General features: G+C 36.9%; 1 protein-coding gene across 3 annotated transcripts in view; it reads left to right on the plus strand.

Moving 5' to 3' along the window:
- The window catches only part of ATAD2B (ATPase family AAA domain containing 2B), a 167,452-nt gene that overhangs the window by 63,565 nt on the left and 76,305 nt on the right, over positions 1–27,582 (plus strand). For all 3 annotated transcript variants that reach the window (XM_047852433.1, XM_047852434.1, XM_047852435.1), the window contains exons 11-14: positions 902–1,017; positions 2,807–2,981; positions 8,186–8,274; positions 22,801–22,960. In XM_047852433.1, the coding sequence (XP_047708389.1) occupies positions 902–1,017; positions 2,807–2,981; positions 8,186–8,274; positions 22,801–22,960 (540 nt within the window). The remainder of the gene's footprint in view (positions 1–901; positions 1,018–2,806; positions 2,982–8,185; positions 8,275–22,800; positions 22,961–27,582) is intronic.

Consider the following 27,582-nt stretch of genomic DNA (forward strand, 5'->3'; position numbering starts at 1 on the left):
GGGCACCTGGGTGGGTCCGTAGGTTGATTGTCTGACTCTTGATTCTGGCTCAGGTCATGATCCCAGCGTTGTGGGATCAAGCCCACGTTGGGATCTGTGCTAAGTGTGGGGACTGCTTAGGAAATTCTCTCTCTCCCTCTCTCTGCCCTCTCCCCTACTTACATGGGCTCTCTCTCTTTAAAAAAAAAAAAAAGGGGGGGGCGCCTGGGTGGCGCAGTCGGTTAAGCGTCCGACTTCAGCCAGGTCACGATCTCGCGGTCCGTGAGTTCGAGCCCCGCATCAGGCTCTGGGCTGATGGCTCGGAGCCTGGAGCCTGTTTCCGATTCTGTGTCTCCCTCTCTCTCTGCCCCTCCCCCGTTCATGCTCTGTCTCTCTCTGTCCCAAAAATAAATAAAAATGTTGAAAAAAAAAATTAAAAAAAAAAAAAGAGTAAGACTTGGTTTTATAAAGTTGAGCTTTGGAGGGTCTCAAACCATTGTAGTAGCTAAGATGTTTTTCACCCTACTTCTAAATCAGTTTTTGCTCCCTTAGGGACAGTATTGCCTTTGCTGGCAATGCATGTGATAGATGGTATTTTGAAAGGCATTTAAATTATTAGAGTATAAATACAATTTATCATCTCCTCTAGATACCCATTAAAGTGTTAGATTGGACATTAATCTTGTCCTTAGTTACTAGGAGATTAAAGAATGGTAGCTTTATTTAGCTGAACTGAAATGTAAACTTGAATTTACTGCTGACTTTATTTTTCTGCACTCCAGAAGTGTAATTTTTTGAACTTTATGTTCAACAGTTCCTGCTGAAGGCATGTATTTCTGAATCATAAGACAATCTCATAAATTAAAAAAAATCTTTAGTATTTAAAATTATTTTATATTGAACTTTTTCCCTTCTTCCCAAGGTGCGGTTTGATAGTATAGGTGGATTGAGCCATCATATTCATGCACTGAAAGAAATGGTAGTATTCCCACTTCTATATCCAGAAATCTTTGAGAAATTTAAGATTCAGCCTCCAAGGTAAGTAATGTCCTAGATGTTTATTATTGTTATTACTGTTAATTCATCAAATTTCAGTTAGTAAATGATTATAAATATAAATATTTCATATGTATTGATTTGATGTGTTCTAGCAATGAGAATTAGGAATGAAATTTTATTAATTAGGGTTCAAAGGCTGTGGTAAGTGTATCCTTGAAGTTTACATTTCAGCATTTAAATGTCGGGTATAAGATCTAAATCTCTGTGCAGGCCTTGAATATACAAGTGGATTGCCCAAATGGATTTTCCATAATTTGGCCTCCAGATAGCATAGAGTTTGATGCTGTATGTTGTTTAGTTTTTGGAAACACAATTTCAGTTAAGTGTATATGTGACTTGATGCTGGTAGTTTTGAAATGGTAAGCTTTTTTTTTTTTTTGGACATCCATTTTTATGATCAGATTGTGTTTGATCATGAGATACGTAGCTAGGTAGCCTTTAGAAAAGGCTGAGAACTTAAGGGAAGTTGGGAGAATAAAATATTCAAGATATACATGTAGACCATTACATTTTCCATCTGTTTCAGGATGTAGAAAATCTTATTAAAGAGTCATCTTCTGTTTGAGCAGATTAAAACTGTGGCTTATAATTCTACAGTGGCTTTTTATTTTTTTTTATTTTTTTATTTTTTTAATTTATTTTTGGGACAGAGAGAGACAGAGCATGAACGGGGGAGGGGCAGAGAGAGAGGGAGACACAGAATCGGAAACAGGCTCCAGGCTCCGAGCCATCAGCCCAGAGCCCGACGCGGGGCTCGAACTCACGGACCGCGAGATCGTGACCTGGCTGAAGTCGGACTCCTAACCGACTGCGCCACCCAGGCGCCCCTACAGTGGCTTTTTAAAATCACAAGCAATGTATTGTTTTTTGTAGGATATAAGTTGAATTTTGAGAATAATTATTACTTTTCCCAAAGTCCTTAAAGTAGCATGGCTGTGGGAGAAACTGAAATAAAATGGAGAGAGAAGCAGAAAGTGTTACAATTAGAGAGTAATTTTACTTCTTAGGGATGAACAATTTTGTATATTCTTTATAAGCTTGTTTTATACATATATGTGTATATTAAGTTAAAATTTTGCCTTTATTATGCACGTATAAACATTTAATATAAATAAAATTATTTAGTAATGCTTTTATATAACTTTTTTCACCCTACAGTGTATTCTAGACACCTTCCCATATCAGTAATGTGTATATTATTCTTTTTGATATTTTAGTAGTTTGTTTTATAGATATAACAGTATATTTATTTATTCCTTATTATTTTTCTAAGTTTTATTTATTTAAGTGTTCTCTACACCCAGTACGGGGCTTGAACTCATAAGCTGAAGCTCAAGAGTCATGCACTTCTCAAACTGAGCCATCTGTGCCTTATTAATAGCATGTAGATTTTTTTTAGTTTTTCACAAATTAGAATTGATCCTTTTTTGAACATTCATTTAAAATCTGTATTCATAATATTTTGAGTATTTATGATGCATTCTAAGATGTGAAATTTCTGGGTCATTGGGAAGACACATTTAAAATTTTGGTTTATCTTGCTACATGGCTCTCTTCTCTGATTTGCCTACCAAGGTTTGGTCATTGAGAACATCCTTGAATACTCTCAGCAAAGTGAAATTTGTCTATATACTACTAAGACCTTTCTCAATATCTAAGAATTGTCATATATTCATTAATAAATTCTATGGGAGGTGCATCCTTGTGTATTGGTTATTAGTGGTGGCAGTAACATTACCTTATTCCTATTGATTCTTTTTTCCTCTAGGGGCTGTTTGTTTTATGGCCCTCCTGGCACAGGTAAAACCTTGGTTGCCAGAGCATTAGCTAATGAGTGCAGTCAGGGAGACAAAAAGGTGGCTTTTTTTATGCGAAAAGGAGCAGACTGTCTGAGCAAGTGGGTTGGTGAATCTGAACGGCAACTTAGGCTTCTTTTTGATCAGGTAAGTGAAATCACCTAATATGAAAATATTTTCTTTAAAATAGAGTATTTAGAGGACGCCTGGGTGACTCAGTTGGTTAAGTGTCTGACTTCAGCTCAGGTCGTGATCTCATGGCTCGTGAGTTCGAGTTCCATTTTGGGCTCTGTGCTGACAGCTCGGAGCCTGGAGCCTGCTTCAGATTCTGTGTCCATCTTTCTCTGCCCTTCCCCTGCTTGTGTGCTGTCCCTTGCCCCCCTCCAAATATAAATAAACATTCAACAAAAATTTTTTTAAATAGAATATTGAGTGCATTTAGTCTGTAAATATAAACTGTTCACAAGGAGGCATATTTCTAGTAAGTATGTTTAGGTTCAGTAATCTGAATTTGTAAACTTTAGATGTATTTAACAGCAGTTTTACTAGTACTAATTTAATGATGTGATGATTCACAAGATATTTATTAAGGTGGCTACTAAGTGTATAATACCATGTTAGATGCTTTTGAAAACCCTGGGTATAATTTCATATATCATGAAGTTATAGTCTAATTGAGGAAATGGAACAAGCATAGAAATCTTACAGGGTAGGGGCGCCTGGGTGGCGCAGTCGGTTAAGCGTCCGACTTCAGCCAGGTCACGATCTTGCGGTCTGTGAGTTCGAGCCCCGCGTCAGGCTCTGGGCTGACGGCTCAGAGCCTGGAGCCTGTTTCCGATTCTGTGTCTCCCTCTCTCTCTGCCCCTCCCCCGTTCATGCTCTGTCTCTCTCTGTCCCAAATAAATAAATAAACGTTGAAAAAAAAAATTAAAAAAATTAAAAAAAAAAAGAAATCTTACAGGGTAGTACATTATTTTCATAAGCTATAAAATATGATGCTGGAAGAATTCTGTAATGAATGCTTTAAAAAGGCAGGGTTAGGTGGGGCGCCTGGGTGGCTCAGTCAGTTAAGCATCAGACTTCAGCTCAGGTCATGATCTCACAGTTCTTGGGTTGGAGCCCTGTGTCAGGCTCTGTGCTGACAGCTCAGAGCCTGGAGCCTGCTTCAGATTCTGTGTCTCCCTCTCTCTCTGCCCCTCCCCTCCCCTGCTCATACTCTGTCTCTCTCTCTGTCTCTCTCTCTCAAGAATAAATAAACATTAAAAAAAAATTTTTTTTAAAAAGGCAGGGTTAGGTGACTGAATATCATGTAGGCAATCTTTTTTTTTTATCACTGTAACTTTAAAAGTATTATTTCCTCATACTTAATAAAACTTAGTCCTGATATAAATTCACTTTTGGTTATTGGAACTAGTGAAAGAAGTCATTCATATTTGACAATGCAGCTTCTATTTCATAACATCTAAGGAAATTACATGAAATTAAAAGAAAGCTTTCGACAAGCAATTTTCAAGCTGCCATTACTTGAGTTGATGTGTTTCAAAGTCTTTTGTAATTGGTAAAGCACTTCAAATATTACTTTTAGTTAGTTTGAAAAAGTGCCATGTTCTAGATAATGTGAGTAGAAAGGGATATAGTAAAATTTTTGCCTTCAAGGTGTTTGGTGTCTATTGGGAAGTTCAACATGCAGTTGGTCTCCTTTAAGAGTATGTAGGGGGGGTGCCTAGGTGGCTCAGTCGGTTAAGCATCTGGCTTTGGCTCAGGTCATGATCTCGCAATTCATGGGTTCAAGCCGCGCGTTGGGCTCTATGCTGTGCTGACAGCTCGGAGCCTGGAACCTGCTTCGGATTCTGTGTGTCCTGTCCCCTTCTCCCTCCCCCTCCCCTGCTCATGGTCTGTCTCTCTCTATCTCTCAAGAATAAATAAACTTAAAAAAAAAAAAGCAGTATGCATGTAGTTAAAATTTTTATGTTATGTGTATTATACTGCAACAAAGCTGTTTAAAATTAAAAAAATATTTTTTTTTAATGTTTATTTTTGAGAGAGAGAGAGAGAGAGAGAGAGAGAATGAGTGAGAATGAGTGGGGGAGAGGCAGAGAGAGGGAGACACAGACTCTGAAGCAGGCGCTGGGCTCCGAGCTGTCAGCACAGAGCCCAAAGCGGGGCTTGAATCCATGAACCGTGAGATCATGACCTGAGCTGAAGTCAGACATTTAACTGACTGAACCACTCAGGGGTCCCTAAGAATTTTTTTTTCAGCAAAGCTTTAATTTATTTTGAGAGAGAGTGCGTGGGGAGGGGCAGAGTGACAGGAAGAGAGAAAATCCCAAGCAGGCCGTGCGCTGTCAGTGCAGAGCTTGATGCAGGGCTTACAAACCTTGAGATCATGACCTGAGCCGAAATCAGTAGTCGAAATCAAGAGTCTAATGCTTAACTTCCTGAGCCACCCATGCACCCTCATTATTGTCTGTCTGTCTATTTATTTATTTATTTATTTATTTATTTATTTACTTACTTACTTACTTATTTTTATAATTTTTTTTAATGTTTATTTATTTTTGAAAGACAGAAACAGGGTACAAGTGGGGTGAGGGCAGACAGAGAGAGAGGCAGACACAGAATGCAAAGCAGGCTCTAGGCTCTGAACTGTTAGCACAGAGCCTGATGTGGGGCTCAAACTCACAAACCGTGAGATCATGACCTGAGCCAAAGTTGGATGCTTAGCCAGCTGAACCACCCAGGTGCCCTTCATTATTGTCTTTTTAATTGAAAGAGTCCACATTCCTAAATTGACGTGATCTATGCACTAAATGAAATGATGGCGGTATTATATATTGGCCAAGAGTTTGTTTGGTCTTAGGTGTCAGAAAAATGACTAAGGTCTGACTTTATATTTAGTATGCAACTTGAAATAAATGAAAACATCTGATTTTAGTTGCCTCTTTTATAAAACAGAGGAAAAAATACTAATCTCACTGGACTACTGTGAGATTTCACAGAAAAGAAGTACATAAAGTGCTTGTCACAGTGAAGGGCACAAGATATACTGTACTTTGATATTGTAATTCTGCGAGGCTGTAGTTCTGAAAAACAGCTATGTGTTTCATGTATATAAAAGTGCTGATCAAATCTTTGTTCTTTCTCTCGCTTCAAATACACTTATTTATTTATTTAAATGATCGATTTACCCAGTGTGGGGCTTGAACTCACAACCCAGAGACCCGAAAGTCGCATCTTCTACCGACTGAGCCAGCGGGTTCCCATATTCTTTTTCTCTCAGTATATAATTCTGGTTTTACAAACTTTTTTCTCCTAAAACTTGTTTTGTGATTGAAATGCCCTTCATTTTAAATTATTAGAAAACACTGGAAGTTTAATGCATATCAACCAGGGAGAGATGTGAAATTTGTATCTGGTTTTTAGAAGGTTGTCCTTCCTGTGAACTAAGAATTTGCTATAAGTAATTTTGAAACATACATAAACTGTATATGAGTAAATTATACAATATAAAGACTTAACATTTGTAATCTAATATTTATATTAAATTAGGTTGCTGCTACATTTAAGATTTAAGTGAAAATGACAACTGTGAAAGTAATGGAAGAAAACTCATGATTTGTTCCTAATATCAGAGTAGGGAGAGTTTTAACTATCAAAGAACAGATTCCCTATATACATTTTATTTTTAGATTCTGCATTGCAACAAAATATCATAAGCAAAACCAAAAGATAAATGGTACCCCTTGCAGAAAAATATTTGCATTTCCTTTCACAGAAGTCTTAATTTTTAAAATGAATGGCTTCTAGAAATCAGTAAGCAAAAGAACAATGATCCAATAGAAAAATTGGCAAAGATCTGACCAGAACTTTCATTAAAAAAAGCAGTACAAATGGCTCTTAGAGTTATGAAAGTGCTCATTTTTATTGAGAGTAGAAATAAAAATCAAAATGAACTGAGATATTTTTTATTCTAAAAAATCAAAGTTTGAAAATACATTTTTGGTGAGGTTTCTTAAATATTGGTGGTGATCAGTGGAAGGCAATTTGAAAATAACTAACTATATTAGAGGGGCGCCTGGGTGGCGCAGTCGGTTAAGCATCCGACTTCAGCCAGGTCACGATCTCGCGGTCATTGAGTTCGAGCCCTGCGTCGGGCTCTGGGCTGATGGCTCAGATCCTGGAGCCTGTTTCCGATTCTGTGTCTCCCTCTCTCTCTGCCCCTCCCCCGTTCATGCTCTGTCTCTGTCTCAAAAATAAATAAACGTTGGAAAAAAAAAAAAAAGAAAATAACTAACTATATTAGAAATGACGTTTGCCTTTTGAACCACTTTTAGAATTTATTATATTTATGTATTTATGTCTATATTTATATAAAAGGCCAAATGTTTATTCAGGCATTATTGATAATAGGAAAAGATTGAAAATAGCCTAGGGCCACCTGGGTGGCTCAGTAGGTTAAGCATCCAACTCTTGATTGCTGCTCAGGTCATGATCTCATGGTTCATGAGTTTGAGCCCTGTATCAGCCCCACATCTGCACTGTCAGTGCAGAGCCTGCTTGGCGCGTGCTCTCTCTCTCTCTCTCTCTCTCTGTCTCTCTCTCTGCCCCTTTCCTGCTTGTGCTTACTCTCTCTCTCAAAAATAAATAAAAACTTAAAAATAAAACAAAATAGCCTACATGTCCACACATAGGAGACTAGTTTAATTATGGCACACCATACAGTGGGGCATTTTGTAGCTGTTAATAAAGAATGAGGCAGATCATTGTGCACTTATATGGAAGCTAATTAAAATATATTGCTCAGGGGTGTCTGGGTGGTTCAGTCTGTTGAGCATCCAACTCTTGACTTGGTCTTAGGTCGTGATCCCAGGGTCTTGGGCTCCAGCCCTGAGTCAAGCTCTGTGCTGAGTATGGAGCTTGCTTGAGATTCGTCCTCTCCCTCTCCCCCTCTCCGCCCCTCTCTGCCCCTCTCCCACATGTCCACGCTCTCTTTCTCTCTCTCTCAAATAAAAAAAATAATGAAAATATATATAGTTACATAAAATATACTGTGTTATTTGGTAAAAGCAATGTGAATACTTTGTTTAAAATGCATTAAATAAAATAGTATGTTTAAAATATTTCTGTACATATATAAATGACACACACAGAAGGGTAAACAAACTGGGAACAGTAGTTGTCTACTGGGAGAGGCCTTGTGGTTGGAGACTGGGCGGTAAGGAGTTTTCATTTTTATTCTTTCATAATTACTGCATGTTGTAGCATTTGCTTATATGACCTATTAAGAAAATACAATACTTAAATGTAAAAAATGAGAACTATAAATAACACTTGTTTTCTTTTTATACTAGGCATATTTGATGAGACCTTCTATAATATTTTTTGATGAAATAGATGGATTAGCTCCAGTTCGCTCCAGCAGACAAGATCAGATCCATAGGTAATTTTTCTTAATCAGATTATTTTGGATTCTTTTCAGTCACTGACACAGTAGTTAGCTTTAGCCTTTGGATAAGTGCTAGGAGGCTTACAAAAATGTGAACTGTGTCCTTGAGGAAGACTCCTTTGACTTAGCTCAAGGGTGAACAAACTGTAACCTGTGGGCCACTTCTAGCCTTTTGCCTGTTTCTGTAAAGTTTTATTGGAACATAACCATGCTTGTACCTTTCACATGGCTACTTCTGTGCTACAAGAGAAGAATTGAATGAGTAGTTGTGAGAGAAAGATTGTATGGCTTGCAAAGTTTACATACATTTAGTTTCATGCCTTTTATAGAAAAAGTTGCCTAATCTTGAAATTTTAATCTGTGTCATGTATACTAATATTTTGTTCTTTTCCATTTCTGAGTAGTCATCCTTAGTTAGGAAGGGAGGGAGGGACTAAGAGTGAGGGAGGGAGGGAAAGTATGTATATGTACCACAATTTATTTATTTGTTAATCCATCTGAGGGAGATTTAGTTCACTTCTGTTTTTGGCTGTTATGATGATGCTACTATGAACATTTGCATATACATTTTTGTGTGCACATTTGTTATGATTTCTGTTGAGTAAATACCTGAGAGAGGAATGGCTGGGTCCTATGGTAAGTGGATGTTTAAATTGGCATGGTTTTCCAAGTTTGTTATATTTTATGTTCTTACCTGTAATGTATGAGAACTTGGGTTGCTCCTCATCCTTGCCAACATTTGGTTTTGCTGTTCTTGTTAACTTTATCCATTCTAGTGGATTTATTTTGAGAGAGAGAGAGAGAGAGAGAGAGAGAGAAAGTGAGAGAGACAGACAGAACACAGGTGTGCAAGGGAGTAGGGGAGGGGGAGAGAGAGAGAGAATCTCAAGCATCCTGACCTGTGGCTTGATCTCCCAAACTGAGAGCCCATGACCTGAGGTGAAATCTAGAGTTGGACACTTAACCGAGGAGCCACCCAGGCACCCCATAGCTTCCCTTATTATTAACATCTTTCACTAGTGGGTACATTTGTTACAATTGAGGAACATACAGTAACACATCATAAACAAAACCCATAGATTTACCTTAGGGTTCACCGTTGGTATTGCACATTTTATGAATTTGGACAAAAGTATAGTGACATGTATACATCATTATCATGTCATACAGAGTAATTTCACGGCCCTAAAAATCCTATATATGTATGTTCTACCACTCACCTCCCCTTGCCCTTGGTAACATAGACTTTTTTTTTTAACTGTCTTTAGTTATAGTTTTGCCTTTTCTAGAATGCTATATAGTAGGAATCATACAGTATATAATCCTTTCCAGATTCGCTTCTTTCACTTAGCAATATGCACTTAAGATTCCTTCATGACTTTTCTTGGGTTTTGTTTTGTTTGTTTGTTTTGGGTTTAATTTTGTTTTTTCCCCAGATTATTAAAATGGAAGCTTAGAGTTTTTTTGATTGAAACTAATTCTTTTCTAATATAGGCATTGAAAATTGTAAGTTTTCTTTTAAACACTGTTTAGCTGCATCCCACATTTTTTGATCTCTTGTATATTCACTGTCATATACTTCAAAATAATTTCTAATGTCATTTTTTCTGACACAGTGATTAGTAGTGTGTTTAGTTTACAAATTGTAGGTTTTTTGTTGATTATCTTATTACTTCTTTCTAATTTAAGTTTATTGTGATAAATTTTTTTTACTGAATTTTTTTGGGTCTAATTATTCTTATTTGTTGATTTATTTATTTTTGAGAGAGAGAGAGAGAGCGAGCGCATAAGGGGCAGAGAGAGGGAGAGAGAGAGAATCCCAAGCAGGCTCCGTGCTATCAGTACAGAGCTTCACACAGGGCTTGAACCCACAAATCATGAGATTGTGACCTGAGCTGAAATCAAGAGTCAGATGCTTCACCGACTGAGCCACTCAGTTGCCCAACTTTTCAATTTTAAATCTGTTTTCATCTATGTTCAGTGTAGACTTCTCATGCTTTTTGTTCAGGACATTTCTTCTATTAATTTACTATAAACTTTTCTGTGTCTTTATATCTACAGTGTTTTTTAAATAGATAATGTGTAGTTGGGTGTTTTTGTAATCTGACACTCTCTTGATTTATTTTGATGATACAGTCTGTAAATGTTTCTGTAATTACCTGTTCGGATTGGAGGACAACCTTGTTTTCTATTTGTGTCAGTTGTTTTCCTTTTCTATTTCTCCTTTCTTGCCTTAAAATTTTTTTTTTTAATGTTTATTTATATTTGAGAGAGACAGCGAGCGAGTGGGGCAGGGGCAGAGAGATGGAGACACAGAATCCGAAGCAGGCTTCAGGCTCTGAGCTATCAGCACAGAGCCCGATGTGGGTTTTGAACCCACGAACCATGAGATTATGACTTGAACTGAAGTCTGATGCTTAACTGATTGAGCCACCCAGGCACTCCTCCTTTCTTGTCTTTTTAAAAAGAATTTTTGAATATATTTTAGAATCTCCTGTTTATCTTCCTGTTGATTTTCAGTTTTTTTATTATAATTTTTAAGTTTATTTTGAGAGAGACAGAGTGTGAGCAGGGGAGGGGCAGAGAGGGACGGAGAGAGAGAATCCCAAGCAGGCTCCACACCATCAGCACAGAGCCCTATGCAGGGTCCGAACTCACGAAACCATGAGATCATGACCTGAGCTGAAACCAAGAGTCAGATGCTTAACTGACTGAGCCACCCAGGTGCCTCCACTGTTGATTTTTTAAAAGCTGTTTTATTGAGATATAATTGACATACAAAATGTTTATGCAGTGTAAAGAGTACATTTGACATATTTTAACATATGTATATACCTATGAAACTGTAACTATAATCCAGGTAATGAATATGCTCACTTCCCCCAAAACAGGCTTTTTACATTTCATATAACTATTCAAAAAATTTTTTTTGTTTAATGTTTATTTATCTTTGAGAGACAGAGTATGAGTGGGGAAGGGGCAGAGAGAGAAGGAGACACAGAATCTGAAGCAGCCTCCAGGCTCTGAGCTGTCAGCACAGAGCCTGATGCGGGGCTTGAACCCATGAACTGTGGGATCATGACCAGGCCGAAGTTGGATGCTTACCAACTGAGCCACCCAGGCACCCCCATATGACTATTGATAAAGTTAAATTTATCATCTTGATGATTGTTAGCTATTTGTCCATCTGTTCTTTGTTCTGTTTTTTCCTTTTTGTTCTTTCTTCCTTCAATTAATTGAATATTTTTTTTAACGTTTATTTATTTTGAGAGAGTGCGTGTGCTCGTGAGTGGCGGAGGGGCAGAGATTCAGGAGAGAGAGAATCCCAGGCATGCTCTGTGCTGTCAGCTCAGAGCCAGAGGCTCAATCCCACGAACTGTGAGATCAAGACCTGAGCCAAAATCAAGTATTGGGTGCTTAACCGACTGAGCCACCAAGGCACCCCTGAATATTTTTTTTATGCTTCCATTTTACTTCTTTTGTTAGCTTGTTACATTTTATTATTTTCATGGTGACTTTAAGGTTTACAGTATATGTCTTTACTTTGTCATCATCTACCTTCAAGTGACAACATGCCATTTCACATATGGTAGAAGACCTTAAAATAGTATGCTTGCATTTCTGCTTTCCTGTGCTATTGCTGTCATACTTTTTTTTCCACTACACATCCTTTTGAAGAGATTTAAATAATAATCCTAATAACCACCATCATCCTTAAAGATTCATTGATGTAGTTACCTTCCTGATGTTCCTTGTTTTGTAGCTATCTCTGTTTCCATGTGTTATAATTCTTTCTCCCTACATTAAAAAAAAATTTTTTTTAACGTTTATCTATTTTTGAGACAGAGACAGAGCATGAATGGGGGAGGGTCAGAGAGAAGGAGACACAGAATCTGAAACAGGCTCCAGGCTCTGAGCTGTCAGCACAGAGCCCAACGTGGGGCTCGAACTCACGAACCGCGAGATCATGACCTGAGCTGAAGTCGGCCACTTAACCGACTGAGCCACCCAGGCAGTTTTTTTTTTTAATTTTTACATGTTAATTGATTTTTGAGAGAGAGCATGAGCGGGGGGTGGGGGGCAGAGAGAGAGGGTGACACAAAATCTCAGAAGCAGGCACCAGGCTGTGAGCTGTCAACACAGAACCCGGTGTGGGGCTTGAACTGAACTCACAAGCCATGAGGTCATGACCTGAGATGAAGTTGGACGCTTAACCAACTGAGCCACCCAGGTGCCCCTGCCTCTGTTTCTTACAGAGTAGGTCTGCAGGACATAAATTGTTTCACCTTTTCCATGTCTGAAAAAGTTAACTTTTTTTAAGAAAGCAGTTCTATTTAGTTTTATTTTACATATCAGTTCACTGATATATAAATATCAATATTTAGTTTATCAATAAAACTGTAACAGTTTTTTTTAAGACTTCTTTTTTAAGTAATCTCCACATCCAGGATGGGGCTTGAACTCAACCCTGAGATCAAGAGTCGCTCACTACTGACTGAGCCAGCCAGGTGCCCCGTAACAGTTTTATATATTATATATATAATATATATATATATATATATATATTATATATATATGTGTGTGTATATATATATATTACATTTTTTACATATATATTACATTTTTTATATATTTCATTTCAAGTATAAAATGGAGTGATTTTTTAAAGCAGCTTTTTAAGTTCATTTATTTTGAGAGAGGGAGAGAGCACGAGAAGGGGAGGGGCAGAGAGAGAGGGGCGGGAGAATCCTAAGCAGGCCCCACGCTCAGCATGGAGCGTTATGTGGGGCTCGATCCCATGACCACAAGATCATGACCTGAGCTGAAATCAAGAGTCAGTTGGATGCTTAACTGAGCCTCTCAGGCACCCCTAAAATGCATCATTTAAAATGATTTTAAAAATAACTATACCAAGTGGTACAACATTAGAATAAAGCAATTTTAGAACATTTTTCTTCCCTCTGTAAGATCCACCATGTCCATTTGTAGTAAATCCTTGTTTTCCCCTCCAGCCAAGCAGTAATCTAATCTCTGTCTCTATAAAATTGCCTCTTGTGAACATTTCATGTGAATGGGATCACACAGTATGTGGTCTCTTATGTCTAGTTTCTTTCAGTGAGCATGATGGTTTAGTGGAGCATCCATGATTTGCCATGTGTTGCTGTTTTTTTCCTTTTTTTTGCTGAGTAGTACCCATTGTATGGATAAGGCACACATTGGATATGTATTTAGATTGTTTCCAATTTGGGCTGTTATGAATAATGCTGCTGTGAACATTCATATGTAAGTCTTTGTGTTCACATATATTTTCATCTCTTTTGGGTAGATACCTAGGAGTGGAATTGCTGGACTGTGTATCTTTTTCCTCTAACTGCTTTTAATGGTTGTTTTCTGCTTTATTGCTTGTTTTGTGCAGTTTGTTTAATGATATTCCTTGGTAGTGTTTTCTCCATTTATTTTTTTTCTCATTCTTGAATTGAGCTCCTGACATATGTGAGCTTCTAGTTTTCATCATAGTTTTAATGTTTTTGGCCATTATTTCTTAAAATATTTATCTGTCTCCCTTGTTTTTGTCTTTCCTGTCCTTGTGGTCCTCCAGTTATAAGTTGCTTGATCTTGTCTCACAGTTCACTGATGATAAGTTAATTTTGACTTTTTAAAAAAAATTTTATTTTTTAACTAATCACCACGCCCAACATGGGGTTCCATCTCAACAATCCTGAGATCAAGAGTCTCATGCTTTACCTACTGAGCCGGCCAAGCACCCCTAAGTTTGCTTTAAACTATCTCTTCAGTGTTTCATTTTGGGAAGTTGCTTTGCTCTTTTAGTCAACTAATTTTTTAAAGTGTTTAATCTGTTCTTTGTCTGGTTCATTATATTTTTCATCTTACATATTTTTATTTTGATCTCTACAGGTTCTGTGTGGGTCTGTTTTGTATCTTCTGTAGAAAAATATAAGAAACTTTTCAACATTTGGAATATCTTTATAATGACTACTTTAATGTCCTTATCTGCCAATTCTAACATCTTAGTTTGGGGTTGATTTTATTTGATTAATTTTTATTATACACTGTATTTTCTGGCAATTTTATTGGATGCCAGACATAAATTTTGCCTTGTTGAGTCCTAGGTAGGATATTGTAAATAAATATTCTTGAGTTTTTTGAGGGGACACCGTTAACTTACTTGAGAACAGTTTGATTCTTTTGAATCGTGCTTTTAAGAGTTGTTACGTGGATCTGGAGCAGTCTTCAGTGTAGCTAACTATTCCCCACTAATGAAGGAGCGTCCTTGTGTGTATTACACACAATGACCTGTGAGTCATGAGGTTTACCAATCTGGCTTCTGGGAACTGGCAATACTCCTGGTTCTTTGTGAGTATAAAATACTGTTACTTCTAGTCGGGAAAAATACTGTTTTTTCCCGAAGCTGTGAGTGATTTCTTCACATGCGTGCAATATTTAGCTGAAGTCTGGAGAGGCCCTGTGGCTATTTCTTAAGTTTTCTTTCTGCGCAGTGGTTTCTTCTCTGGTACTCTTTTTGGTGAACTCTAAGTCCTTTTGGGGTCCTTGGAATCTCAGCTTTGTCTCTTCTACTTACTGAGTCAGTCAGCTGATTCCCACCAGGATTCTATGTCCCCTACATTACAGCCTAGAAGTAGAAAGCCATTAATTGGATCATTCTTCCTGTGCTTCATAATATGTGGTTTTTCTCTTGCTGCTTTGAATATTTGCTCTATAGCTTTGGTTTTTAACAGCTTAGTGGTGATATGCCTCTCAGTATGGGCTTTGTGTTTACTCTTATTTGTGGTTATCATCATTATTTGTCTTTTTTTCAATCTTTTTGTCTCTTCATCTTGTATAATTTTTATTCATCTGTCTTCAGTCAGTCATTACTTTTTCCTTTGTCATGTCCATTTTGCTGTTTCGTCCAGCCAACACATTTTTTTTCAGAAATTATTTTTCAATTGTAGAACTTACATTTAATTATTTTTCATTATTTATATTTTTCTAGTATGATTTTCACGCATTTAAACATATTTTGTTTTACTTCATCGAGGTTAGTGATCGTTGCTTTAAAATCCTTTTGTGTTAGCTTCTTCAACATCTGGTTTCATCTCACTGTTAGGCCTGCTTGATTTTCTTCTCTCATTGGTTCTTCATTTGTTGGGCAATTTGGATTGCATCCTGGATATTATTAATGTTAGTTTATGAAGGCTTTGGATTTTATTATTTTCCTTTTATGCGTAATATTTCCTTTGTTTTACAGATGATTTTCTGTTTTAGGCTTGAACTACAGAGCTGGCAGCTTTGGCCTCCTTTCAAGTGTTTTATCTGTGGCTGGTTTCTTTGCCCTCTGCCTTTGTTTGTTAGGGGTCATTTAGAGATGTGGGCAAATAGAGTTTGGAGATGTCTTCACCTGCTCTTGCTCTTGTGGGATCTCCCACACTCTTTTCTGAACTCTCAGGTTGGAAAGCTAAGGGGTTTCCCTACATCATCTTCCTCACCTGCCTCACTATACTTAGCCCTGTGCTGAAAGCCAGAGAGAGGGGGGAGCTTGCTCTCTGTATGTTCTCCTTTTCTCCAAGTGACCATGAACTTCCAACAGAGCCTCTGTATCTCTGTTTACTCACCAGTTCCTTCAAGTATATGTTTATGTATTACTATGTACAGGTTTTATAGTTATTTTCTGAAGTAGAGTAAGGGATCATCTGGCAAAGTCTTCATCCATCAAACTTGGAAGGGGAACCTTTGAGATCCAAGTATGCAGGTTTTAAGTTCTAGAGTAATTACTAATAGAAACATAATTTCTAAACTGTTACTAAGGGGGAATAGAATAACAAAAATACCAATCCAGATGGAATGAAGAAGGGGAGGGGAATCATAGAACTAGTGTGAGAAACAGCACAACATGTAATTGTAGGTTTAAACCCAATTATATAAAAAATGACATGAAATGTAAAGGGACTAAATGTTCTTTATATTATTAAAAATTTTTTTTAAATGTTTATTTATTTTTGAGAGAGAGACAGAGTGTGGGGAAGGGGCAGAGAGAAGAGGAAGACACAGAATCTAAAGCAGGCTCTAGGCTCTGAGCTGTCAGTGCAGAGGCCCGATGCAGGACTTGAACCCATGAACTGTGAGATTGTGACCTGAGCTGAAGTCGGACGCTTAACTGACTGAGCTGCCCAGGTGCCCTAAATGTTCGTTATAAAAGACAAATTTGTCAGACTGGGGAAGACCAAAATTTGATGACATTTTGTTTATAAGAGACATATCTATGTGTAAAGAAAGATATAGAAAGATTCCAAGTAAAATTGTGGGGAAAGGCATGCAAAACCTCAGTTATGAATATTCATAGCAGTGTTATTCATAATATCCAAAACATGGAAATAACCCGTATGTCCATCAACTGCTGGATGGATATATAAAATGTGTTATATCCATACAATGGAATATTATTCCACTTTGAAGAGGAATGAATGTACCCTGTACAGGTAGATGTAACATGAATGAACCTGAAAGACTTAATGCTAAGTGAAGTAATTCATACATAAGAGGTTACATGTTATATGGTTTTATTCATATAAAATGTCCATAATAGTCATTTAGTAACAATTTAGAATTTGTAATTCCCTAATGACTGTGTTTCCAAATTGTATAAAACAAAAATTGACAGATCTGCAGAGTCCAATTGACAGTCATTGTGAGAGATATGTGCCTCTGAGTAGTTAAAAGACCAAATGAGAAAAAAAAAATATGTTAATGCCCTATAGATTATTTGAACAACCTTATTTTATGATCTAGTGGGTATACTTACCTGAGACAAATATAGAATGAACACTGTTTTCAAACATACACAGGATTTATAAAAATTGATCATATATTGTGTCTTAAATCATAACTAATTTTCAAAGTTTAGTGATATACAGAATATAAGAAACAAAAAGATATAAGAGAATTTTGTTTGCTGTTAAGAGCTGTTACTCTAATTCAGTGTTACTAGTAAACAAAAAATAGCAAACAATATGAACTTGAAACAAAGATGTATAGATATCAACAAATCAAAAGTTGCTTCTTTGTAAAAACTAATAAAATTAACAAACCTCTGGCATGATTGGTCAGGACAAAAAGGAGACCTTGATACGCAATATTAGGAATGCAAAATGTGATGTGTCAGATTCTTTAAGCATTAAAGGTTAAGAGGATAAAGGCATGAACTTAAGAGGTAAATGTGTAAAACTTTTAGGAACAAACCTATGGGAAAATCTTCATGACTTGTATATGAATGTTCATAGCTGTTTTGATAATAGTCCCAAATTAGGAACAATCCACATGGCCATCAACATGTGACTCAGTAAACAAATTTTGGCATATCCATATAATGGAATATTGCTTAACCATGAAAAGGAAGAAACTATTAGTAAACCAACAGTGTGGTGAATCTCAAAATAATTATGCTCAGTGAAAGAATCCGGAAAAAAAAGAGTATTTAGTGTGCGATCCCATACATATAAAATTTTAGAGAATGCAAGCTAATCTGTAAGTAAGAACACAGATCAGTTGTTGCCTGGGTATTGGATAGAGGTCAAGGAAGGGCTGTAGGGATGGATTACAAGGTAGTTTCACAAGTGTGTATTTACTTCAAAACTTACCCAGTTGTGTACTTTAAGTTAATGTTCAGTGTATTGTATGTCAAATATATCTTCAAAAGACTTAATTAAAAAGAAAAACTTACGTAAAATAGTATGAGAAAGTTAATTGGAACCCAGTTTCACTTGTGAACATGGATATAAAACTCCTAAAGAAAATAGTAACATGTGACTTCTAGGAAGCTTTAAGAAGGATAATAATACATCATGACCAAATTGATTGTATTTAACATGTACAAGGTTTGTTTAACATGAGAGAAATCAATTAAGGTAAATTAATTGCATTATCATATTAGTGAAAAATCATATGGTCATCTCAATAGATGTGTAAGAAATGGATGAAATTTAATATTTATTTTTGATAAGATCATTCATCTTAGAGAATGAAGAATATAAGGTATCTATAAGAACCTATAACAAACATACTTAATGTTGAAAGATGAAAACTTTTAATATGAGGTATTATAAGCATGGCTGCAGTGAACAATTCTGATCAACAGTGTACACAGATCCCAGTTAGTGTAGTCTGGCAGGAAAAAACAATACAAAGGTGTGTGTATTGAAGAGGAGTAAACAATACTGTTGTCATTGTAGGTGATATAATTACGCATGTGGAAATTCCAAAGCTGTCTCTAGATAACTTCTTTTAAAAAAAAATTTTTAAACTTTTATTCATTTTTGAGAGACAGAGACAGCATGAGTGGGGGAGGGGCAGAGAGAGAGGGAGATGCAGAATCCGAAGCAGGCTCCAGGTTCTTAGCTGTTAGCACAGAGCCCAACGTGGGACTTGAAGTCACGGACCATGAGATCATGATCCAAGCTGAAGTCAGACGCTTAACTGACTGAGCCACCCAGGCACCCCTAGATAACTTCTTAAGTATAGTAATGAGCATCTTGCAACTTTAAACCAATCATTATAGAGAATTTTGTGTTTCTATGTACCAGTTTTCTGCATAAAAATGCAAAATTACTATTTATAAACTCACTTAGAATAGAAGATACTGGGAATAAATTAAGTTCCATGTACAGTTTTGGGGGGAAGAATAAAACTTGGTTCAGAAACATTAAAGGAAAATAAAATAAATGGAGAGAAATACCATTACATAAGTTGGAAGACTGGATATTTAAAAGTTGTTTGTTCTTCCATATTTATCAATAGATTCAGTATAATCCTGTTCAGAATCAACTTTTTTGGGGCGGAACTTGACAAAATGATTCTGGAATTTGTATGGAAATAAAAAGGACTAAGAATAGTGAAGACTTTTGTGGAAGAACAAGGTGGGAGTATTTGCTCTACTGGTTATTAAGGCCTCTTAGGATTAAGATGATTTGATGTTGGTAGAAGTCTTGATAAATAGACTGATGGAAAAGAGCCAGAGCCATATATAAATCTACACATATATAGATGCTTGATTTATAATAAAAGAGACAGTGCAATACTATTGGGAAAGGATGACCTTTTCAATAAATAATGTTGGGAGAATTGGGTATCTGGTGAAAAAATTGGATCCCTCTTCATACCATACAAAACAATTCCAGTTCATTTTATTTAGATCCATATTTAAATTACACAAATGCTTTTAGAAGATAATGTAGGAGAAGGGTTAGGGCAGGCAGGTAGGCCTCAGATATAGTATAAAGTAGTTTGGACTTTATTTTGAACGTAATAGGGGTTACTAGAGGATTTTGATCCAAGGGCTGGTCATTTGATTTTTTTTTTTTTTAAAGAAGACAACTGTTGGTAGAATCTAAGCTAAGTTATAATTCTGTTTCTGGCCATGTTTAAGACTTTGTCTTCTGAAAATCCTTGTAGAAAACACTTAAAAATGTTGATAAATCTTAAACACTTGACATGCCTATCTGTGATTGGAATGTGCTAAGGAAAAATTTGAGGTAATAAATATGAACTTAGGCTTCAGGATGCTTATTGCACTCTTTATATCTGAAGTGAAACACTTAGGTCATTAATTTTCTCTTATTTAATTAGAAAAGAACAAGCACAGGGTGCCCGGGTAGGTCTTATTGTCAAGACTGGACAGTGGGTGGAGACCAGGGATGCTGTTAAACATTGCATAATGCACAGGGCAGTCTTTCAGAATAAAGAATTATCCAGTCTAGGGGTGCCTGGGTGGCTCAGTAGGTTAAGTGTCTGACTTCAGCTCAGGTCATAATCTCAGGGTTTGTGAGTTTGAGTCCCACATTGGGCTCTGTGCTGACAGCTCAGAGCCTTGAGCCTGCTTCGGAGTCTCTGTCTCCCTCCCTTTCTGCCCCTCTCCTGTTCAGGCTCTGTCTCTCTCTGAAAAATAAATAAACATTAAAAAAAGAAAAAAAAGAAAAGAACAAGCACAAATCCTCTCTATGCATGTACACTGGATCTCTAGCATTTTGGTTCCATTTATAGTTTTTTTTTTTTTTTTAATGTTTTATAACGTTTATTTACTTTTGAGACAGAGAGAGAGAGCATGAACGGGGGAGGGGCAGAGAGAGAGGGAGACACAGAATGTGAAGTAGGCTCCAGGCTCTGAGCCATCAGCCCAGAGCCCGACGCGGGGCTCGAACTCACGGACCGCGATATCGTGACCTGAGCCGAAGTCGGACGCCTAACCGACTGAGCCACCCAGGTGCCCCTCCATTTATAGTTTCGAGAAACATTTAGAACAGTTTATTTGGGGGTGAGAATGATTTCTTTAACATGTTGAGCATATTGGAGAAGTTATTACTGGCAGGTATTAGCAGTAAGAGTAAAGGATATAAATGAGAACAGTTGGGAAACACTAGGAAGACCTTTGTTACTAGAACTGATTTTTGTTGTAATTAGACATGTAACAAATTTATTCAGAAATGTTTAAGTCATAGTTTCAAAAACTCCTCTAAAATATGCACAAGATTATTTTGAGTTGAACTTAGTTAAAATAGTTGCCATTGTAAAGAAATTGTCTGAAAGGGTAATAGTAATGCACATGTAATTCTTTCTTTTTAATGTTAATTCATTTATTTTTGAGGGAGAGAGAGCACAAGCAAGGGAGGGGTGAGAGAGAGAGAGACAGAGAGAGAGAGAGAGAGAGAAAGAGAGAGAGAGACACACACACACAGAATCCGAGCTGTTTGCTCTGAGCTGTCAGCACAGAGCCCAACCCGAGGCTCGAACCCATGAACTGCAAGATCATGACCTGAGCAGAAGTCAGACACTTAACCGACTGAGCCACCCAGGCACCCCTAATGCACATGTAATTCTATAGGAACTCTAAACATCATATAAATTGTCAGATATAACCCCTCCCCCCAGATTGCTATATATTAAAACAGACTTTTAGATTTTTTTTTGAGATTTTTATATTTATTTTAATTAACTAATTTTTAGTAATCTCTATACCCAATGTAGGGCTCAAACTCATGACCCCTAAGATGAAGAGTCACATCCTCTACTAACTGAGCCAGCCAGGCACCCCTGTGTTTCTTTTTAAAAACAGCTTTATTGAGATACTGTTCATATATCATCAGTCCAGTCACTTAAACCACATGTTCAGTAGCTTTCAATATATTTCTAGAGTTGTGTAACTGTCACCGTAACTAATTTTAGAACATTTTCATCTTCCCAGAAAGAAGAAACCTTTTAATCTTTACCCATAACTCTCCAATCTCCTCTTCATCCCCCACTAAACCCTAGGCAACCACTAATGTACTTTGTATTTCTGTAGATTTGCCTATTGGATATTTCATATAAATGGAATCATACAATATGGGGACTTTTGTGACTGGCTGTTTTCAGTTAACTCAATGTTGTCAAGGTTCATCTGTATCATAGCATCTATCAGTACTTCATTTGTTTTTATTGACAAATTCTATTTTATTGTATTGATACACCACATTTATTTATCTGTTGATGGGCATTTGAGTTATTTCTGCCTCTTAGTTATTATGAATACTGCTGTGAACATTTTTGTACAAGTTTTTTTTAGACATTGCTGGATCATATGATCACTCTATGTTTAATAGTTGAGGGAACTGTCAGACTTTTCAAAGGAGGCACACCATTTTACATTTCCATCAAGCACTGTGTGAATGTTCCAATTTCTCCCCATCCTTGCCAACATTTACTATTATCTGTCTTTTTTATTATAATCATGCTGGGGGGTTCAAAGTGGTACCTCATTTGGTTTTGATTTGCATGTCCCTAATGATGGGCCCTTTGTATATCTTCTGTGGAGAAATGTCTATTTAAATCTTTTGACTTAAAAAAAAGTTTTTTTAAAGTTTATTTATTTTGAGAGAGAGAGAGAGAGAGATTGAGAGCACAAGTGGGGGAAGGTCAGAGAGAAGCAGAGACAGAAATGAGAGCAGGCTCTGCAACATCAGTGCAGAGCCTGATGCGGAACCTGAACTCACGAACTGTGAGATCATGATCTGAGCCGAGATCAAGAGTCAGATGCTTAACTGACTGCCACTCAGGCACCCCTCTTTTAACTATTTTTAAGTTGAGTTAATTTTCTTTTTATTGTTGACTTGTAATTGTTCTTTGTATATTCTGGACCTTAGACCCTTATCAAGTATATAATTTGCAAAAATTTTCTCCCATTCTTTAGGTTGCCTTTTCAGTTTTCTTGATAGTGCCCTTTGAAGCAGAAAAATTATTAATTCTGATGGAATCCTTATCTCTTTTATTGTTCTTTGTTTGCTTTATGTGTCTATTAATGAATTGTTTGAATACTTTTAAAAATAATTTCTGTACATTATTTTGCATTAAGATTTATTCATGCTATAATTTTATTAGCATTTAAGACTGATAAAGTGTAGTATAAGCAGCAGTTTTTACAGTTTTTTCTTTCCTTTTTTTAATTTATCATTTTGTCTGAAACTTTTGTTACAGCTCTATAGTATCAACCCTCCTTGCTCTTATGGATGGATTAGATAACAGGGGTGAAATTGTTGTTATTGGTGCTACAAACAGACTTGATTCTATAGATCCTGCTCTCAGGAGACCGGGTCGTTTTGACCGAGAATTCCTTTTCAACCTGCCTGATCAAAAGGTAAGTTTTTGTTTTCAATGTGTTAAGATTTATTTGTGATCCATTTATCAACCATGTATGTACTGTGAGAGTGATATTTTATGAATTTTCATTTCTAAAATTTTGTGCTTATGAAATATCTTAGGTTAATTCTCAGAAAAAGCTTGTGATTATTAAATAATTTAGTCTATTTCTATTAATAATTATTCAGGAAAACTCTTGATTAGGTTACTAAAATGCTTACTTTAGTTCACCAGATTGTAGTAATTATCTTGGATGGCAGGTTATATGTCTCCACTTAGCCAAAATAGCTTTGTTCCCATAAAAATAATGTTTTCAGAATATTAGTGAGCTTATAAATAAGAACCCAATGTGCAAATTTTCATAGAAATGACCATAACATCATATTTAATTTAGAGCAGCAAAAATTATTCATTACAGTGTATTTTTTTTAAAAAGAATGTATAATTATACAATGTATAGTCATTGTGTAAAATGTTAATATATTATACAAGTTTTTCCCCTAATTCTGCTTGGTATTTTTATTATTCTTGGTTTGGACCAGTTTATTCATTGACTTGTCTTTTCACGAGGATCTCAAGTTTGAGAGGGAGAGATATATGTAGAGAAGATACTATATTTAACAATATTTTCTATGTAATTTAACATTTTAAGCATAATTAAAACATTTATAACATATCCATACAAATATAACCTAAGGAAAGAAGATGCTATTTATGAATATATAATATACACACATGCACATTTGTAATTGTTGCATAGCTTTGATTTAGATCTCCATGTAAAATGCCTGGTTTACATACATAGATGTGAAATGCTGTGATTAGTAGGACAGTGTAGAAGATTATGGGGAAATGAAGGCAATGTTGCTGTTGTGTAGGACAGTTAATACTTGAGTTTGAAATCAGTCTACACATCCACATTTGTAGTTGTCTCAGTTTTGGACTATCTAACTTAGAGGCTTTACTTTGGTACTGAATTTACCTGACTTTGTCAGGATAGGAAACATAGAATATACAGCCTTTTCATTACCCAAGTGCAGCTTCCAGGACTGTATCAATGTGTAGAGGTGTGCTTTGTTGTGGGGACAAGGGTAGAAGTGGGAACAGTCTATTTCAGCATGGGGAAGCCCCAGTTATCTTTGTTTGGGACAACTTCAGTCCAAGCACATCTTTTAGGCTCTAGCATACGTGGAGAGTGTGTTTAGTTCTAAGAGACACAGTCTGTGTTCATTTCGGCACAGGAAAGCCATTATCTGAATTAAATGATTATCTTCTATATCACCCTAGTCACGTGGACCTCAGTCATGTATGCCGTTCACAATCCTCACAATTCATGTACAATCCACACAAAAACAATAAACAAGGTCTAAAACAGCACTGTCCAATTGAATTTTCTCTAATGATTGAAATGTTCTGTATTTGCATTGTCCATTAAGCACAGTCCAGTATGGTAGCCACTAGCCACATGTGGCTATTGAGCTTTTTAAATGTCACTTGTGTGACTAAGGAACTGATTTTAAATTTTCTTTAAATATTTAAATAAAATAGCATTGTGTGGTTAGTGGCTTACCATATTGTACGGCATGGATCTCAACATAGTTTTCCATGTTATTTTAACTGTCTACGTTTCAAGGAAACTGCTTTGAGACCTAAACCTAAGATCATTTTTCTTGGTCTGTGTCTATGGAAAAGGCCTGAACTAGCCTTTTTTTTTTGCTTAGATAATAAAGTCATGAGATTATCAAGATTAGATGAGATTATCAAATCCTCTGTCCTAGGGAACAGTCAGTAAGGTAAGAGGAAAACTATGTAAGTGGATTCTGGAAGCCAAGTGAAGAAGTGTAACAATGAGTATATGACTAACTTTGTCAGATGTTGCTAAATTAACTCAGGTGAGGACAGAAAATTGGCCATTGTATTTATCATTATGCTGGTCATTGGTGAACCTGATGGGAGCAAGTTGATTTAGTGGTGGGTGCAAAAAAGCTTGTCTGGAGTATGGTTAGCTTAAGAGAGAACAGGAGGGGAGGAACTGGAGACAGTTAATGAAGGTAAGTTTTTCAAAGAGTTTTGCTGCACAAGGACACAAAGGATTGAGGTAAGGTGATAGATGTTGAGGGAATTGGAGGCAAGAGAACCTATGTTCTTAAAAAAGCTGAGACAGTTATTCAGTAGAGAAGGAAATTTTGGTGATGAAATTGAGAAAGAATTACCATAGTGTGTCCTTAATAGGCAAGAGGGGGGATAGTATTTACTATATGAGTGGTGAGAATGACTTTAGATAGGATTTGGATAGTTCGTCTGTGATACTAGGGAGAAGACAGAATATTATGGGTACATATGCTGACAGGTGGACCCAGTTGCTGTGGAGAGTCTTTGGAACTTCTCTTTTGACTGCTTCAGTTTTCTTAGTGACTTAGCAAGCAAGGTCTGAATGAGAAGCTGAGTGTGCAGATAGAGAAACTGAACTAGTCTGCTAGGAGATAGGCCTAATGAATGGCTTAGGGAAGGATTGAGAGGAGTGTTAAGGTTCCATTTGGCCATTAATTTAAAGCAATAACCAGTCAGTGTCTCATGTTAGTCCTGTAGTTTGAGCGGTGGAATATCATGACTCCTGTTGTTTGACCAACTATTATAAAAAAAAAAAAAGTAAAAGTAAGCTCTGGTTCTTCCAAATTTTACTAATTTTGTTAACCCTTTATTAGCAAAAAATAACACATTTTCTTGAAGCAGTGATGCTTTTTAATTTCTTTTGTTTGTTTTTATTACCACCAACACTTAATGATTATTGTTATGTGTTATGTGTGTATTTATGAATCCTGAAAAGTAAGAGCTTGAATATGGCTTTGAATCTTTCTTTTTTAATTTGAGAGAGAGAGAGAGAGATGGAGCACGTGTGTGTGTGCAAGCAGGAGAGGGGTAGAGGAAGAGAGAGAGAGAGAGGGAGGGAAGAAGGGAGGGGAAGAAAGACAGACAGAGAGAGAGAAATCTCAAGCAGGCTTCATGCCCAGTGCAGAGCCTGACATGGGGCTCAGTCCCATGACCCTGGGATCACGACCTGAGCTAAAATCAAGAGTTGGATGCTCAGTTGACAGGCGCCCCTGACTTTGACTTTTTAATAGTAGAGGAAGCTACTTTCTAGTAGGGGAAGCCATATAACTTATATATACAGAGGGAGAGAGAGTTAAAGCACATAATGAAGCATTTCTAATTTAGTTAATTTCATCTTCTATTTCTTGTTTTTATGATAAAGAAAGGAGACTCTGGTTGATTATATAGAGAAAGAGCAAGGCACTAAATGTTTTAGAGACCTGACAATAACTTTTGACCTTAAGTAATTAATTTCATTTCTCTAAATCTTTACTTATTTTGTAAAATGACAGGGTAAGAATAGATATTTTTCAAGGTATTTCCCAGCTTAATTTTTTTTTTTTTAATGTTTGTTTATTTTTGGGAGACAGGGACCGAGAGACAGACAGAGTGTGAGCAGGGGAGGGGCAGAGAGAGAGGGAGACACAGAGTCTGAAGCAGGCTCCAGGCTCTGAGCTGTCAGCACAGAGCCCAACGCGGGGCTTGAACTCACAAACTGTGAGATCATGACCTGAGCCGAAGTCAGACGCTTAACCAACTGAGCCACCCAGGCACCCCTTAAATTTGTTTTTTTGATGTGCTTCTCATTCTATGAGGGTCTTCACTAAGTGGTGCCTGTGCTGCTAATGAGGTAAAATAGATTCTTGATGTCATTCATCTTCTAGAGAATAAAAGCTCTCAGGATGACATTCTTTTTAGATCTTGATTTTATACTTTTTTTGGTATCTATTCAGTCAGATACTTTGAGTTCGAAGAAAATAAATGTCACATCATTGCTTTAATTTTGGTAGCTGAACACCTAACTTAGAACTTGGAATTTGAGCAATAGCGAGTGATATCAAATTTTACCAACTTTTTATTTTTTATTTATTTAAAAAAATTTTTTTAATGTTTATTTTTGAGAAAGAGAGACAGAGCGTGAGTGGGCGAGTGGTAGAGAGAGAGAGAGAGAGGGAGACACAGAATCTGAAGCAGACCCCAGGCTCTGAGCTTTCAGCATGGAGCCCACTGTGGGCCTCGAACTCATGGACCGTGAGATCATGACCTGAGCTGAAGTCGGCTGCTCAACCATCTGAGCCACCCAGGCGCCCCTTTTATCAACTTTTTATTTTTTATTTATTTATTTATTTTTTATTATTATTTTTTCAACGTTTATTTATTTTTGGGACAGAGAGAGACAGAGCATGAACGGGGGAGGGGCAGAGAGAGAGGGAGACACAGAATCGGAAACAGGCTCCAGGCTCTGAGCCATCAGCCCAGAGCCTGACGCGGGGCTCGAACCCACGGGCTGCGAGATCATGACCTGGCTGAAGTCGGCTGCTTAACCGACTGCGCCACCGGCGCCCCTCAACTTTTTAAACAAAATTTTAATGTGTATTTATTTATTTTGAGAGAGAGAGAGAGAGAGGAGGGGGAGGGTCAGAGAGAGAGAGGAGAGAGAGAATTCCAAACAGGCCCTGTGCTATCAGCCCTATGCGGGGCTCAATCCCACAAACCAGGAGTTCATGACCTGAGCTGAAACCAAGAGTC

The sequence above is a fragment of the Prionailurus viverrinus genome, chromosome A3 (assembly GCF_022837055.1).
Source record: "Prionailurus viverrinus isolate Anna chromosome A3, UM_Priviv_1.0, whole genome shotgun sequence".
Lineage (NCBI taxonomy): Eukaryota > Metazoa > Chordata > Mammalia > Carnivora > Felidae > Prionailurus > Prionailurus viverrinus.